Source organism: Gavia stellata, chromosome 8 (assembly GCF_030936135.1).
Source record: "Gavia stellata isolate bGavSte3 chromosome 8, bGavSte3.hap2, whole genome shotgun sequence".
Taxonomy (NCBI): Eukaryota; Metazoa; Chordata; class Aves; order Gaviiformes; family Gaviidae; genus Gavia; species Gavia stellata.
In genome coordinates, this window is record NC_082601.1 from 15,890,470 (window position 1) to 15,908,964 (window position 18,495).

The window sequence follows — 18,495 nt, forward strand, 5'->3', positions numbered from 1 at the left end:
ATTTTCTTGTTAAAATGCAAAAAGCACATAGTTGAAACTGAAGTGTCAGGAGTGGTCTGTTAATGACAAGAGATTTTGGTGCAACCTGAATGGAGTTCTTAAAACACCAGGGCCTCAAACGCATAGCAGAATGAAGGGCACAGGGAGAGCGGCGATCCCCTGCGTGCTGCAATGTGTGGGTGCAGCATCGGGAAAACCTCCTGCTTTATCACAAGGATTTCAGGGGGAAAAAATGTGTGTACGTGTGCATGTGCGTATATACACATATATGAATAAGAGGCCCAAAGAAAGAATCTAAAGCAAGCTTTGACAAGGGTCTATTTCTGATGGGCAGGGCTGCGGTTTGCATTTAGGAGGATTGCTCTGTGCTCCCCTGGAGTCCCCATGCTTCAGTTAAGGGTCTGGAGGTAACTCTGGTGTCTTCTGCCTGTCTCTGCCCCTCCAGGGGACTCCAACCTGCACTTCAGTAACAGCCACACATCCGTCACCCTGGGCAGCCTCCTGGATGACCAGCACTGGCACTCGGTTCTCATAGAGCGCTTCAACAAGCAAGTGAACTTCACGGTGGACAAGCACACCCAGCATTTCCGAACGAAGGGGGATTCAGATCACTTGGATATTGATTATGAGGTGTGTGAAGCCCTTTAGGTTATAACCTGGGACATGAGGCTGAATTGGTATAAAACGAATGTGGTGGAAAACAATCACCCTATGAACTGTTTCTTTCCAGCATTCCTCCCCAGAGAGCTTCTTTCATAGTTAACAAACATAGAAGAGGTCAGTGCAACTCTATATACGACAGTCTCAGAAAACGTCCAGTCTCTGGGAAAATATGCAAAGTACGGCAGACTTTGTGCTAAACTAAAAGGTATAGGCTGGGTGCTAGTCAAATCTTCACGGAGCAGCCACGCTTAGCTGTAGGGAGAGGTGCTGTGTCATCATCTCCAATGTGATTTTAATGAGAGCATTGCACACCATCTCTGCATCTGATTGACATGACCATGGGGATACCAGCTCTGAGTTGTGCCTCTATCCAGCCACCACTTATTTGGATTACAGCTCTCCACATAGAGATGAGCAGAAAGACCATTGTCTTCCCACTAGGAATGGAAGACCCTGAGCATGACTGTCAAGACAACTTGCTCTGACCCAGGTCCCTTCACATCTGGGGTTGTGATGAAGAGCACCCTGGTCTAGGGAGTGAGAGCAGCTCAGCCAAGGAAGGACTGAGCAGAGGAAACATCCTGCCTGCCCATAAAACTCAAGGCTGGTGTGCTCCCCTGGGATGAGGCCAAGGTGCAGCAGAGTGCAGTTTATATCACTTCAGCAGTTCAGTGCTTGTGGCTGATAGTCGGTTAAAAATACCTCACAAAACTTTTATGTCATCATATTGATATGCAAAGCAGTTCCTCATCTGTTTCTCCCACCAATGCACACCTGCGTGCAAATTACCCATGTAATTTTTATCCCCATGCACTTGTCTACCGGGTGTTGCTAGCCCACAAGGCACAGGGTCATGCCTGCACAGTCAGAGCCATCACCCCGTCTGGATGCATTGAGCTGGCATGGTTCGTTGCTTAAGAGACCACAAGTTTCCCCTCTGCACTTTGGATTAATTTCTCTGGAAAGGATCAATTCCCAGCACACCCAAGGGACAAAAGCAGACAGCTCGGCAGTGGCAGGTGCCTGCTCTCTGCTCATCTCATGTTCCAGCTGAACTTCCCTTCTTTGCATTTCACAAAGCAGGGTGGAGAGAGTAGTACCTGTCCCCTGGCACTGCTGTACCAAATCAAAAGCACATTTAGTAGGGACAGCACAGTTGAGCAGTGAGATTCTGGAACAGTGTCAGACTGAACTAGCAAGAGCCAAAGCTGTAACTGCTTTTAAGATGGAGTTGAGAAAAGCCAAACGATTGCGTCATCAGCTTTCTTAATTTCAAAGTAATAAAATTCCTTGCTTCCTGCTACAAGGTTGATGCCAATTAGGGAAAACTCAGACTTGCAGAAAACTCTGCAAAAATTTGCAGAACATTTTTCCAGATGTTCCAAAACAGGGAGCATGGTAGAGGAGGTCTTCAGCTGGTGTAAATCAGCATCACCACTGACCTCTGTAGCACTCAGCCTGGCCCCTGGTGCTTAGTTTTTCACACAATGTGGGTTTTTTTTTTCCATTGGCACTGAGACAGCCTTTCAGTCAAATATTACAGCAATGCAGTCTACTGAAAGTTTATCTCAGCACACTTTAGGGATTAAAGGCCTTACTGAGGGTAATAAAACCATTAGTTTGGTAATTAAAATTATTACCAATCACAAAGGAAACTGTTTTCTTAATAATGCAGTGGTATAATTGATATTGATTTTCTTCTGGTTTTGAAACCCGGTACAGAGTCCCTAAGCAGGAAGCTTAAAGAATAGAACACGAAAGAAGGAAAAGTCTGGTGTTTTAAGGAAAAACTAATGATTCTCACTGGAAAAAAACATTGCTACCACATAAGCCCTCATGCCAATAACAAACCTGCAAGTGATGTAAAGTAGCAGTCTGTTCACTCTTTATTTCTCTGAAGTGATCAGTTAATACAACTGAGGTGCAAGTTCATTAAGGACTTGTTTTCAAAGAAGTGCTTTCAAGGTTATCCAGGGAGGTTTCATTTGTTTATGTATCCCAGCTTGTTAGGTGGAGTGGGAGGAAAAATAACCCCCAAATTTCCCTTTATTTTTGTGATAATGAGCTGAGGCGAGCCATTAGGAGTTGTGACAGAGGAATAAGGCTGACCAGGTTCCAGCAGCCGTCAACGTGTAAGCAGTGCTGCACAGCAGTGCATGCCCTTGCTGCAGTGGGTGCAGCAGGATTGCAGCACAGCTCCTGATGCTCTGGAAGCACTGTGAAGTGTGGTGGCTGCAGGATCCCCACCTGCATTATATCACTCACGATGCTGCTGGCTGTGATGGGAAAAATGAACAAAAACCCAGCAGTACCACCAGTAAGACTTTGCCAAAAGGTCAGTGGAGCTAATTAGAAATGAGCTGTGTCGTCTAGAAAATGAAAATAGGATTATCTGAAGTTTTTTGGGTTGTGGGGTTTGGGTTTGTTTTTTTCTTTCTTTCTTTTCTTAGGAATCTAAAGTAATTATGCTCCAAGGATTTTGGAAGCTTTATTTTCTTAGGCTCTTTGTCCTCCCGGGGCTTTCAGCCCTCCAGTTAAGCGACGAGTTGTAATCTGCACAATACTAACATCAGCAGCACAGCAGAAGTTTTGTTTAAATGTGTAACATGCAGAAATTCTCCATTACACTGCTCAGTCCGAAATACCACGTGCGAGTATTGTAAAGACCAAACCACAGCAAACTTCAGGGAAAAGGACTGCAAGGTGCAAATGGGGTAGTTTGCGTGTGTGATACTACCCTCCACTGGCTGAAACCAGAGCTGTTCAGATACATGCTTGGTAGGAAGGGGTGACTCCAGCTCGCAGGCCAACCCGGTGCTCTGTGGGCAGGAAGAGTTTATTCCCCCATTGCTCAGCAGTTGGTGGCTGCCATGGGCGTTGGGTGTTCCTTGGTGGGGGGCTGGCGGTACATGGTTGGTGAAGTGGTGTGTGAAGGTACCTAAAAGCTGTTGCCAAATTAGCGACTTGTCTGCAGCAGCAGTGTTTCTCCAACAGCTGTAATGCTATGCAGCCTGTAATTCCCCCGTTGGGCAGCCAGGCCCTGCTTCGTGCTCCGAGATGATGCTGTTAATGTGGCTTGGTTCTTAGATAATATCCCAACTGGCTGCATGGAGCGGGGCTCTGCCCTCTTGCTTTTGGGGTGATAACTAAATACTGTTCTTATTCTTTCCAAAAGCTCAGCTTTGGAGGGATTCCCGTCCCAGGGAAGCCAGGAACCTTTCAGAGGAAAAATTTCCACGGGTGCATTGAGAACCTTTATTACAACGGAGTCAATATAATTGACCTGGCAAAACGGCGCAAACCTCAGATCTATACTGTGGTAAGAGACAATGATGTATGCTTTTCTTCTTTTTTTCCATGCTGTTGGTGCTGCCGGATGCACTGAATGAGTGGAGTTCAGATTTAGAGAGCTATGGGCATAATTAGCTTGTTAAAATGATGTTGCTGAGACTAACACCAGCCAGCGCTGACTGCTGTGGTGAGAGTTATTAAAAGACACACGTGGAAATTAATACATTTCTCTGACTTTCCAGGTGTATTAGAATTTGTTTGGAGAAACTTTTTATTCCTTTCCCAAGATTAATATGTGTCTTTTTGATGGCATGATAGAAGTCATAGAGACTTTTTTTTTTTTTTCTGGTTAACTCAGATAAAAATCTTGTTTTCTGAAGCATTCTCCATCGCTGTTGTGGAGTACAGTAGTACCAAAATTTTATTCTGCTATTTGAATTGGTATTATAGAGAAGAATAAATGTTTCTTTTATTATTGGAAATATTTTCCTTTGTACTGCCCCTTATATTCAGTGTATTGGCAGGTCTGAGAACCACTGACCTGGTACTTGTTTCTCTAAATGTGGGACAGTAGAGGTAAAGCAAATGGAATTATGGTCTTATCCAGCCTTCTAACATAAAACATAAACGTAACTTCACACCTAATAATGTCCAAAGTTACAGATATATTTAAATATGAGCAAAATAAAGAACATTTTATTTCGTAAGAAGAGGGAATAGTACACTCCCATGCAGCCTTGACAAATTGTAAATGATTCAGCTCTTTGTTTAGCTTGTGCCTCACTCCTGCACCATGCTTTGATATATGCCTTTTGTCTAACACTGTGTCTTTGGTGAATGTGGAGGTGAGACTACTTCTGGCTCTCATGGCATGTTCTAGTTTGTAGTAGTGTGTATAAACAGACTGAAACTACAACAAAGCAAGCCAGAAGACCACAAGAAGTCCTTCCTTTCTTCACTTTCCCTGCCTAGGCCGAGGCTGACTACATAGGGAAATGGAAAATGGAAAGGTGATGGGTGAGAAGTCCTGCATTGTGTTGCTGGCAGTTAAGACTGCCTCCAGGATGCTCCCCGAGCCTGGGACTGAGAGACTTTGCTTTAATAACCTCAGGTTTGATTGCTCTGACTCAAGACTCTAAGGCACAAATCTTATGAACTGTGTTAAATTGCTCTTCCCGTCAGCTTACTTTCTAAGGGGAGCAAAGAGTCCTGGTCTGCTTCTTAGGTCATAAAACACCTGATTGTTTTGCCAGCTGGGTAACAGGAAGGCCTTCCTAAGGGGAAAAGAAAACTTTGTAATGTGCTTTTTCTCTGAAGGGTATTGTCTGGGTATAATGTGGCCCCAAGCAATGGAACTGTTATCACAATACTTGATTCAGCCAATGCTAGATCGAAGGTCTAGGAATCCTGCTCCTTTCATCAGTTTAAGGTTGCAGGGATGTACTCCCATCTTTCAATGTCCCTTACAGAAGTGATGATTTTAGCGCAATAGTTTTCAAAGGCTGACTGCTGTACTGCATTTTGCAAGATTTATGAGCTGCTATGTGCTGTGTCTGTGATGCTGTGTCTGCAAAGTGCATGGAAAGGTTGCCACAGTCACAGCGCCTCATAATCTTAGATGAACATCCTTCTATAGGAAACAGTCCCCATAAATCTGTTGTTTTCCAACATCCTTTCCATCACAGCTATTTATCTCCTCAGGTACTTCCAGCTTTCACAGGCTGATCTCCCTCTCCCATCTTCCTGCTCTTCCCTACTCCTTAGCTATTTACTTACCCAAATTAAAATAACTTGTTCTTGCTAAATGTAGTCTTTTGCCTGCCAGACTTCCTCTGCGCTAAGTGCTTTTACTCAAAGTTCATTGAGGTTTTCAAGCAGCAATCCATATCCCCGGGGAGCGGTGAGCTTCTCTGCTTCGCGTCTTTGTAGTTGGTAAGGTTGTCTGGAGTTGGAAATGCAATGAAAGGAGCAACACAGAAGAATAATTAAATATAGCAGGGACTTGGAATCGCTTCTTCCAACAAGGTGTTGTGTACTTGTGTTCCCTCCCCACAAGGTGGAGATTACCAGAGATGGTTCTGCATTGTTAGCCCCCAAAATACCTTAGTCTCCTAATGAAAGATATTTGAGGACAAACTGGCCGGTTTGGGATTAGAAAGCCATTAATGCTCAGAGACACTAGTTTTTGCCTCCAAAACTGAGGCAGACTTCAACACTCAGTCTCTGCTTCATTCTCTGTGCCTTTGTGAACATTGACACAGTCAGTGAGCCAAACTTGTGGGTTTTCATACCCATCAATTTTGGGATTTTTACTGTTGACATCTTTCACACAAGCAGGAGAATGATACATCAGCTCTGGAGGTATAAATTTCCTCTTATGAAGTACTTCCTCATCCATATAAATAATGCTCCCAAATCAGCTGCATTTAAAGTCAGAGGAAGAAACTACAGGTTGTCAATAACAGAGTACTGTACTATGTATTGTACTCTTGGGTGGTGGCTGTGATTATCATTCCGCCTGTTCTTTTCTGTAACTCATTTGCAGTTGTCAGACTTGCAATAAATCCCCTTGAGAAGACATCTCAAGATAACGAGGCAGCCTGCCTCTTTGAACTGGAACTTGCCTTCAGAATTCCATTTTTATATTGCCTGATACTTAACGTCTCAATGTGGCAGCCCAATCTATTTGGACAGGCTATCTATCTTCTCTCTAGGGTTTCTTCTGTCCCTGATGGCATGCTATGGGTTTTTTTGTTGTGGGTTTTTTTTTTTTCTCCCCTAGGTCATTGAGTGTGGAGAAATGATAGGGGATCTTTCATTTGCTCTCTGAAGCGATTACTGGTTTTAATTGCAAGAGATTATGAGAAGTCAAATTTCTGTTGTAGTGCTGGACCCTTGGGAAACGTCAGAAAATGCTTTAAAATAATAATCTAAAGATCTGCTCTATTTACTAGCTGTCTTCTCAGCACAAAAGAATTGCAGACTGCCCATCATGAGAAATTGTACAGCAGTTACTCACGCTTCTTGGGCAAGTAGTTAGGTGCAAGAAAATACACTAGTAGGAGCCACATTTACAAGAAGCAGAAGGGAAATTGTCCTTCACAGAAGGATATTTAAGCTGTTGATATCTGGGATGGTGAAGTCCTTGTTGAAGGATTTTGTGCTTGCTAAGAGTGTATGTAGATGCAGGAGATGGGGCAAGTTCTAGGAAGAGAAATCCATTGAGGATTGCTAAATACTTCTGGCTGAGGGAGTAGTTAAGAGAAAAGTAGCTATAGCATCCTGAAAATAGCTATAGTATCCTGGCCACCAGTGGTTACCTTTAGAAACTGCTCTAATGTGACCTGTGGCCAGGGTCTTAAGTCTTTTAGTGTGTCACTGATTTGTGATGCCAAAATAAGAAGCTGTCTAGCTGAAGAAAAGAAATGAAGAGGTCATGAAAAGATGCTGTGTTTCATCTTTTCAATGCTCCACCATAAGTACTCGCTGAAATTGAGGAAGACCCTATCCCCCTTTCCCTTCCATTACCTTTGGCTAATAGGAATTGGAATTGTATTTTTATTTAGCAGAGCAAATCCTGCACTGACTTGAGAGGAGTGCAGGATATTTGTAAGGCAAAAATTGTCAGCCCTCAGATACGCTTGAATTTCTACATCAGCCTGCCATATTGAATCTGGGAGTTACAATTCAGCACAGCAAGGGATGTGGTGACATGTAAATGCATCACTGTAGTGCCTCAGGGAAATAACCAATTGCCAGCATCAAAGAGCAAGGAAAGATACCTAGTGACAGGAGAATGTAAACTAATAAGTCATTCCCTTTATAGACAATCCAAACATGCTATTTTATTAAGCTGATTTGAGATACCTTCATCTTGAGAAGAATTTACTTGTCTACGCATGTTTCATTCTACCAAAGTGCTATTGCAAGTGTTGATATATCTGTGAATATTGAATATCAGGCCACTGATTTGTGAAGGCCCCTACTAGGGTTTGGAGAACAAGGAGTTAGATAGCTCTTTTTTTTATTATTTTTTTAATTTTCATTAGTTTTTGCACTGCAATCAGGCTATAGGAATCATAAATAAAAAATGTTGGAACTATTTTTCACAACTTCCTATAGGACTAAGTTGAATTTAAAAAATAAAAGGTTTATGCAGTTAATTAATGAAAACATGAGTCACATGCACACTAAAAAGAGACTGAATTTGCTGTTCTTTAGATAAGGCAGGTGAACTTAGATTGCAGAAATATTTGGTTCCTGTAAAAATAGCTTTTTATGGTTTCTTCTGTCTTCCTGTCTGCTCTCTGGGTCTTCAGGTGACTCTCCTTCACATCCTACCTGCAGTGTGGAATAGTAAGAAAGTCTATATAAATAGCGTTCATTTTAAGGTCCCGTGTTATTGTTGCTGAATTGTATAACAGAATTGTTTTGACAGAAATTAAGTGTGTCACCTCAATCAAGGTCTTGAAATAAAGTCTATTTAAATGACAGTTTTCCCATTGATTTCAGTTGGCTTTTTCTACATTTCTGAAGACTTTCAGTCTGTAAATATTTAATCCAGCATGTAGCTTCAATAATAAACTCTCCTTTTCTCGATATAAAAGTTTCTTTGTGGTAGGATTTCGATAGTTGTGATGACCACAAGTGAAGCAAGTCTTTCAGGGAGAGAGACCATATTTTTTTATACGACTAAGTTGAAATATGCAGAAAAAAATGACACGATTTTGAGCAAACAAGGCCTTTTTGAGAGTCATCAGCTTTCAGCAAATTACAAGTTAGAACCAATTGTTCAGAGTTTAATTTATTACATTATCTGGGTAGTCAAATTGAGTGAATAGGGCAGTTAGTACCTGCTGAGCAGAGGAGGATGTTTCAAGGTGGGAGGTGATAAGGCTGTTAGTCCCCGTAGGAGAGCAAGAGAGATGGCTAATTATTGTCATAGGAGTTAGCAGGGGATAAGGAAAATGGGGGAGAATGTAATTTGCTGTAAAGCCAAGCCTTAAATGTCTTTTTTTTAAGGTCTTATTCCAATTGCTAAGGCCCTGGGAACTGCTTGGTGTACTTGGCTGCCTGGCATAACAGAAAGGGACAAGATGACCCTGTCACAGTCAAGAGCCTGGAGTGTGTGCAGTTCATACTAACCATTTAGGCTGGTGCTGTGCTATGATACACAGATGATTGGAATTTAAAAGAGGAAAATCTAATGAAGAGAACTAATAAATAAAAAAAGCACATAAGAATTGCTTTCTGTGCACTTTTCTGTTTTAAGGTGGATGTGGCTCTGTTTTCATAATAATAATAACAACACTTAAAAAAAAAACCCCAAACTCCTTGCTGCTGTGTTTTGTTCCAGGTAATAAAACCTAATAAGCTGTAGATCAGTTTACACTGAACTGGAACAAAAATTGGGCTTGGATTGTGCTAATTTGCCAGTTTGATCTAAGACATCTATCTTACTCACTTCTGGCAAGGTGAATTTGAAAGGCTGGCTTCATTCCTGCTTGTTGTTCAAAGGAGGGAAAATATTAAGTGGTCTATATTTTTTGTGTGTTTCCTCCTGTGCTCTTTTTTCCCTTTTCCTGTCTCTCTGAGGGAAATGATACATGATTTTTCCAAATTCACTCTATATTTGCTCCCATCTTTTGTCATCAACTCTTAGCTATTGTACCATGTAATGAAACGATAATGTACAGTTACTATAGGCATAAAAATGTTAAAATCCTTTGTTCCACTTCTGGCCAGTGACATAGTCAGCTTAGGAGTCTGAGATAAAGAACATCCAGAAATGTCTAGCCAAGTGTCTCATCCCTTATTCTGCCACGGTCACAATATTTCAGTTTTTTTGAAGCTTTCTTTTTTGTTAAATGCTATTTTTTCCACATAGGAACGTTATCTTAATGTAAACAACATAGGTCGATGTGACAGACAATTAGCATTTTATTGACATATGTGATACCTCAAGTGAGTGTAGATAGGGCAGTTCTCTATCACAGGGGTGATTATCATAAGGATGTATTAGTTTCAATGAAACTTGGATCAGATAAGCTTTCAGATTTCCATCACGAAATTTTGCTCAGAGAAAGAGAAACCCACATCCGCATAGGAACTTCTCTCAAAGTATGAGCCCTTCTCTTGGGATGGACTAGTTGCTCACTCAGTGGACTAGTCCTAACTCAAGTAACACCACGCATGTTAGAGCTCCTACATCCTGTTTGAAGACAGTTTGCACCAGTGTGTCAGTAGGCTGGAGCTTGTATCTCACTTTGATTTGGTTTTCATTCAGTGCTTAGCAATGTCTTGATTTGAGAAGCACTTGAAATCTATGTGGGTCTCCTGACATCTGTTCTGCTTGAGATAGTCAATTTAAAAACAGGAGTTGAAGAGACCTCCCCCGTTCTTAAAATTCACTTGCTCAGAGTTGAATGACAATCTTTCATCACTACATCAGAGGTCACCTTTTTCCTCTGTTACTCTCTGCAAATTCATCTGCAACCTCAGTCTCTTCACAGCTAGAAATAGCCCTCCAGTTTCCAAGCTGGAGATAATCTTGCCAGTTTGCCCACATTTGTATCTTAGCCAGGCCTGGGATTTTAGTACCCTTACCTGTCATATGAAATCTTCCTTTCCAATACTCTGCAGAAAACAAGATATCCTTTTTATTGGATAGTATCCGTGGAGTGATTAATGAGGTAAGTAAGTGCCCATTTGATGCTCTAACCCACAGGTAGAATGAGAGCTCAGAAATACTCATTTACTGTTCTTCCTCTTCAAGCTGTGATCTTGGCCTGTATCCTTTGGTATGCTAAATGTTGAGGATTTCAGTTCAGCTGTCAGTTTGAATAATTTCCCAAATACACACTACTTTTGATTAGTATTCTGTGAGAGAGAGGGGGATGTATAAGAAACTTGTCACCCCCCCTGACTGTGGTGTTGCAGCAGTCTTCTGTCTTCATTCAACGGTACATAATACCACATGAAGAAAGGCCAGAAAAGACTGAAAATGGTTCATTAAAGTTATACAGGTTTTATTGAAGTCCCACAGAAGTCACTGGAAAGACTCCAGTTAGTTTTGGATGAGGTTTATGGCTCAGAGGATCTTCTGTGTAATCCACTTAGCAGCTGTGTTCTCCCATTCTCTTTTTAATAGGGCAGGCTCTGATTCTTCCTTAAAATGCTGTATTATGCTGTCACCTGTTCATTCAACATCTTGAACAAGAACCACCTTTGCAGCCGTACTCTGCCTGCAGAAATCTGAGTGGTTGCACTCTTAAGTGTCATGGCAACCCGAGAACAAATTGCAAATATCTCCACTGCATTTCTAGGTTCAGAAGGGTCCTCTTGTAAGAACAATAAAAAGTATTTTGGAAAGATTTCACTGCGTATTAGAGGGGTCATTAATCAGTCTGGAGACGATGGACTCAATGGAATTCTCAAACACCACGTGGTAGCTGGAGTTTCCAGCAGCTGGGTAAAGCTGAACATCTCCTTTATTTTCTCTAGGGATTAGACTCTTCTTATCCCATTTCCTAGCTTTTACTTTTCAGTTAAACTGGGTTCAATTATAAAATCAAGTGTCTGCCAGAAGTCTTGCATGTACCCTGGAGAGTTCCAGAACTGCTGCCAATTAAAACAAAATGCTCCTGATCAGATGCAGGTTTAGGGGGAGCTGTTTACTTTTCTGACTTAGACCTGCTGGAATAATTTGTTTGAGAATAACATTCAGGACAAATTTAACTGTGTTTGTAATGGGAACCTATCCCACTTCAGTGGACAAACCGCTATGTATTTCTTTTTCGAATTTTCATGCTGTTGCCTCTAGGAAGGTAGGCAGCATTCGTCAATGTAAGGACGTCAGCAGCTATTGTTCATATGTATTAACTACATCATCTGCTTTTGCTCTGGAATGCTGCTTTAAGAAGGTTTTTCCCTCCTGAATGACTCAGTTGAACTGATTTAAGATCCCATGGCATCAATTGGTTTATTTAACATTTTTTCCCAACTGTCCCGGCTAGTTTTTAGCTCTGACTAAAAATAGTTTTTGCCCCTTATATCATGGTGATCTCAATTCTTGAATAAGAGTAACAAAAATACCTTGTTAAGAGAACCTGTCCGAAAAGGCAAACACACCTCTTTTCTGGCCCCCAAATGTACCTTTAGTCCCATGTACACAGAATATTGCAGCACTGCCTTTATGCGTTCCCACCTGCTTGTGCTTGTGGCAGATGGGATCACATCTGCTCTGCTTCAGTCTAGTCAATGGAGAGGCCACAGAGCCTGAAGTCTCACCTGGCTAAGCATGGGTGGAGAAGCAAAGGTTCTGCCCATATGTCCCAGCGTTGGCCATGGGTTCAGTCAGCACTCTTTGCTGCTCCTGCCCCAGTAAGAGCCTTCTGTGTGGATCCCAGATGGCATGAATTACTAGCTAGTGTGAATGACTAAAGTCTGTTGCTGACTTTTTTCAAGGGCTCACAGCAATCCATGAGTTTAGAACTCGTTGCGTGTGCCGAGAACCTCATATCAAAAGCAGACAGAAATTTGACCTTCTATTTGGGCCAGTACATATGCATCAGGGATACTTTGCTCTGGTGCTGCTGCAAACAGCTGAAAGCATATTGACTACATGGGATCTTTGCTGGCTTATTTTAAGGTTGTCTGAAAGTTCGTTGTGCATTGCAAACATGTTTTTTCATCTTAGCCATCACCTTTCCCGGCACCATTAAGTCAGTCTAGGCATAGCTTGTTCTGCTGGTAGGTGAAATCTGCAAAGAGCTTTGAGACAAAAATCCTATCAATGTTGCAAATCCTCCTGTCTACAGTCTTGCATTTTGTTACAGTCTCCCACTGCCAGTGAAGCAAATTAGATACTTGAGTGCAGACTGAAATAACGTTTGAACTTTCCTCCAAGCTCCGGTGTTATGTACATATAAGATCTGTAAATGTCTTACTACTTTGTGTAGAGTTACTTGCATCACTGTAAATGTCTAAAATTCTAAAGAAAATTCGTCATCCGCATTTTAAATGTTTAAACCTTTAAATAGCTCTAGACAAAGTTAACCATAATTGTTTATATCACTGCAGTTGACTGTTTTGTGTAATTCATCATGAATTCGATTGAAAATGGAGGTGGAAATATAACAACAACAATAACAAAAAAAAGCCTGTGGTATCTCTTATGCAGGCAAAACCAAGCAGGTAGTAGAAACTTTTAAAAGGTTGAGAGCAAATTTCTGTTCTACTTCTCACCTGACTAATGTTCAAGTGAGTTTGGATAAGCTTTGGATTACGTCTCAAAACTCATTCTAACATGATATACCCATGGATACTTTTGTCCATTGCTAAATCTGGTATGTAGCATTCTGCATCTAAGAGGGCAGGCAATATGTAAATAGCTTGATATAGATATAGATCTGTCAAGGGTTGTTCCATCCAGTGATAACTTGATCTCTTTCTGGCACTTTATTTATTTTCCATTTTAAAATAAAGACTAGAAAGACATTTGAAAGTGATAGGGAACAGTTCCATCAGCTGTCTGAGATTTCAGAGAGGAATTCCCCAACCACTGTGCAACTTCATACACATACATCAAGTGCTGTTCCTTATAATTATCCTGTTAGAGTAAGGTACCAGCTCTGATGAGAAGCTGTGCCATGGAGAAAGCCTTTTACTCTGATGTTTTTATAAGATGCCAGTTGGTATTTTACAAAGCAGCCTAGTTCAAAACAAGCTGGCTGCAACAGTCTCCTGGAGTAACTTTGAAAGATGTGGCTCCTTAAATGTGTCCCAGCTTTATATATTGTTAAGGTTTTATTACATGGCTTGAATGACCTGGTTGGGAAATCTACAATGACTGAACAAAACGGTAGAGTTGGTTCGTCTACAAACTACAGTGATACATGCTGTACAGATTCTGCTGATTGCTTTGAGTAAATGTGCTGCTCTTCTGGGCAAATAGCACCATCGATTTCAGGGCTGGATGACTGAAGTAATCAACTAAGTTTGGCATTGAAATGGTGTTGGATTTCACCACACTTGCTGTGTATGTAATATTTTAATAATTCCTCAAAATGCCCTGTGGAAACCATGAGACCTACAACTGGCCAGGAAATCTCATTATTGTTTCATCCCACTATAAATGCTGTATTCAAGTGACTTTTTTCTTTGAGTTTTCTTATGAATTTTGAAATAGTTTCAGAATAATTATTTTTAATTATTTGTGTTACTACTATATAAGTGGACTTTTATTATTTGGAGTAGCACAGGGCTGTGTCACTCTGAGTAAAAGAAAACATAACCAGCAGTACTACTGCAAGTTATATATTGAATATTTGAAATAAAGCCAGGAAATTTGCCTCATGTTTCACCCCAGGTAGTAGATTCAAGTAGATGAAGGACTTTTTACTTTCGAGATTATGTAGCGTTGGTGTAAATGGGCAAAAAAGTACTGTCATTAATGGCTGCATTTTGGCTTATATTTAGAATAAATCTAGCCTGGTTGGATCAGTGTGCATTGGAGGTTGCTTTGTTGTTTCACTTGCAGCTTGCCTTGTTCACACCTCTGTAGTCCCATCAGTGCAGAGTCAATGCAGGACATTTGTATCACATCCTGCAGCACATGAAGGTTCAAGCAGACTTGCTAGTGTTTCAGTGTCAGTTCCTGAAGTCAACATAGATCCAAATGAGGTTGATTTTATTGACATAAAGCTAAAATTCGTCTTGAAATGGGAGGTGCTGGGAAACACAAAGCGGATGTGGCCATGTGAAGATGGTCTGTCTGGGCTACCAAATGAGCCCTTCTGCACCCAAGCATGGTCTTGATATAGGACATTTGGACATGCTTAGATCCTTCTAAAGAATTGAGGTTTTGATTTTTGATCCCCCCACCCACCCCTCCCTCCATTTGGAGTTAAAGTAAAACTTTGAAGTCAGATGAGTTTTCCCAGAATGGACAGATACATTTACTAATGAGTTCCAAAGATTTGTATCTGAGTAACAATACCTATTTCAGCCTTGAGGACCATTAGAAATCTGATGAGGTTATTTAACAATGGATGTTTTGGGATGACTGGAAAAGAAATTGTGATGTTGATTATGTTTGATTTTTATTATTTGCAGGGGAACGTGACCTTTTCCTGCTCAGAACCACAAATTGTTCCTATCACCTTTGTCAGTGCCAGTCGAAGCTACTTGCTACTACCTGGCATTCCTCAAATTGATGGTTTGTCAGTCAGCTTCCAGTTTCGAACATGGAATAAAGACGGCTTACTCCTGTTCACTGAATTGTCTGAAAATTCAGGGCCTCTCTTGGTTTACCTTCGTAGTGGGAGATTGACACTACTTATTCAGAAAGAGACGGAGAACCCAGTGGAAATCAGTGAAGGTACTTTAGTTTTGTTTACTCTCATCTGTCCCCGTTTAAAACACAAAGGTCCAACCCCACAGGATGAAAGGATGGTGAAATAAGGAAGCACCCAATTTTCCTTTCTCTTTTCAAATTTTCTCTTGCTTTCCAGTGGTAGAACCACTCTGTGCAGCTTGAGGTAGGTCTAAGCATGGAAAGTTGGCATCCTCAGATTTCCAGACTCAGTGTACCTGACAATTAGCTCAGCCTCTGTGTTCTTAAACAGTCACGCTAAATTTTTTTCAGTCAGGTCACATGAAGACCTTCTTGTTTCCCATCCTCAGATTGTGCTGAAGTCAGCTGGGAGCCAGCTCAGCCGCTGCACCATTCCCCAGCACGACTTAAGGCAGCCTCAGAGCTGATTTTCTTCCTCTGACTGTAGCTTTACACTCTTCCTTTACACTACGCTCAGAAGAGAGACTGACTATGTATGGCCTTCCTCTCCTCACATTCCATCATTGGCTTCCTTAGCCAGTTTGCAAGTTGCTTTGTGCAGCTGGCAGGCTGCAAGAGAGTGAAATGGGGTTGCCTGTATGACCTAAAATTCACTGGAAATTGCTTGTAAACACTTACAAGAACAGTTACGCATTGGCTCCCAGAGACAACAGGCAAAAAATTTCAGACTGTACAACAAAGGCAGGACCAGAGCGGCCCAGCTGCCATCCCAGTGTGACCTATATAAGCCATGCTGGCATCCCAAGCAGAAATGTTCTTAGCCCAGGGCCTCTGCACATCCCTTGCTGCTATGCAGCCATGCTGGGTGGGAGACTGGGAAATTAATTTTCTGCGTAGGTTGAATACCCAGTTTCCAAAGGTGGATGAGTAATAGACTGATGGAACTTGGATGGAACTAAATAATAATAATAATAGTATTTTCTGAAAGAGAAGCTGTTTAAAAATATGTAATATTAAAATAGTCCTAGTACAGACTAAAAGAGGGCAGATGTGTCTATTGAAAGAAGCAGAGATAAAATCTGACAGAGTTGTCAAAGCAGAGCTGTTCTGTATGTGTGTTTCATTGCCCTTTATGACAGAAAATGAGGCAGCCCTGCATCTATCCTTATTCATGTAGATTGCTACAGCCTTAGTTTGCTGCAACTGAATGCTGAAAACTGTGTTTCCAGCCTTTATTGCAGTCCTAATGAAATAATTGTTGACAAACCTGAGACAATGTTAATATTTGGTTGGGTGTATTTGTTTTTACGTAGTTCTGAAATCATGAACCTGAGCCCGGCCTTTGGTGCTATCCAAAACATTGCTAAACTGCCTACTTACACATGGAAAATGCATGTGCCATGTTCTGCACATGTCAGGTACTCAAAATAAACTCATGCTTGCTCAAGAATGGTCCTATTTTTGCCCCAAATGGGACCTATTTTGTTTTGACATCTTTTCAAACTTCAACAACATATTTCACTTCAAAATGGACTTGTTCAAGTTGAAAAATCATCCATTTTTGCTGGGAAGCTGGTCTCTTATTCTGTGGAAATTGTGCATGCGCTAACGGCCATTGCTGTGGAAATAGTCTCATTTTCAAATTAATAATTAAATGGCTTTTCATACGCATAATACCCACAATTTTTTTATTTTGTTTTGAACTGTTCTCACACCTCTGTGCAACTAAGTGCTCGTTTGTTTCTTCTGAAAGCTACATTAATGAAAAGTTTTCCATTAGAAAGGGGAGTAAACGCTAGCTGTCTGTGCCTCATCTTGGTGACTCCAGCCTGACAGTAGCGTATTTTGAGCTGTAATTAGGATACTTTTGATCTGCACCACTATGTGTGAGCTCAGAAGCTAGCCCACTGATTTTCATGGCTGTCAGAATAGAGGATGTGGAGTTTCTTTGTAGCTGTGTGGTGCTATTTCAAGAGCCATGAGATACAACACTCATTTTCAGGATAAGGAATCAGAGAGGTTATTTCCCACTTTGCACAAGTGTCTAGAAGAGAAAGAGTCTACCCAGTACCATAATCTCTCATGTACCTTCATAGGTTCCTGGTCGAAGCAAGGATCCCAGTTCTCACAAGACCCATGTCGAAATCCAACGTAGAAAGGCTTTGGTACATCCATCAATAAGACTGTGCACTAACTTAGTGCTGAAGAGTTTTAAGAAACACAAATCCTACTGGTACCTACTGGAGTTTGTCAGGTTTCATATTGGAGCCTGAGACAGGGTATGACCATCTCACTGAATCTAATCCTCTGCAATCTCAGGCGTGTTTTTACTACCAGAAGCTCAACAGAGATCTCTGCTTGCTCCTGTGAGCTATAAGCATTTTCCAACAGACTGAAAATAAGACATAAACAACCTCAAAATGGTAATAATGTGCTACCAGAAAGGTGAAGGGCCCTCCTAGCTTGCTGAATGCCTGCAGTACCAGAAACAGGTTAGATTAAAATGTGAGATGACCAATTTAAATACGCTCAAAAGCTTTCCATTTCTTGGGCATTTTCTTCTATGCCAGTTTGTTTCCAGAGTTAATGAGTTCGTTCCAGCTGTCAGTTCCCCATGTTTTGGGGTCAGTTGCACGTTTGTGGTCACAACTTCGAAGCAAAAGGAGGTTTGAAGAACACAGTTGTCTCCTGCACCTCTTTTTTCACTCTTCGCACTTGTTTTTTGCCAGGCACCAATCTCCATGATGGGCTTTGGCATTCTGTTAATATCAATGCCAGAAGACATCGCATTACCCTGACACTGGATAACAATGCTGCCATTGCTAGCCATGCAACCACTGTCTCAAGGATCTACTCTGGGAACAGCTACTATTTTGGAGGTAGGTTGTTTCAGACAGATGCAGGACAGGTTTTCATGATGCAGATCCTCAGGTGCTCACCATTGATGTCTCCCCAGGTGCACTCTGTTCGCAGCTAAGAGCAAATGTTGAATAACTGATTTTAGATCCCCTATTGAGTTGCAGTACATATTGCACTGTAGGAAGACTGAAGGGTCTTGGTCAACCCTGACAGACAGAGAATGAGCAGAACTGCTAACACACCTGTAAAAAAGGACTACTGGTAGCGGTAGCCAATGGGTACCTACATCTAGCTGGCAAAACAAGCAAAAGCTACATAGCTGTATTAGCCGCAAGTGTTTTTTCAAGTTAAAAGGCCTGAGAACTATTAGTATTATTAATATTCCT

The 18,495-nt window shown here is 41.4% G+C and overlaps 1 protein-coding gene across 1 annotated transcript in view; it reads left to right on the plus strand.

Annotated features, from left to right (window-relative positions):
• The window catches only part of CNTNAP5 (contactin associated protein family member 5), a 256,571-nt gene that overhangs the window by 104,602 nt on the left and 133,474 nt on the right, over positions 1–18,495 (plus strand). The window contains exons 6-9 of the mRNA XM_059820523.1: positions 446–630; positions 3,839–3,982; positions 15,070–15,334; positions 17,980–18,129. Coding sequence (XP_059676506.1) covers positions 446–630; positions 3,839–3,982; positions 15,070–15,334; positions 17,980–18,129 — 744 coding nt within the window. The remainder of the gene's footprint in view (positions 1–445; positions 631–3,838; positions 3,983–15,069; positions 15,335–17,979; positions 18,130–18,495) is intronic.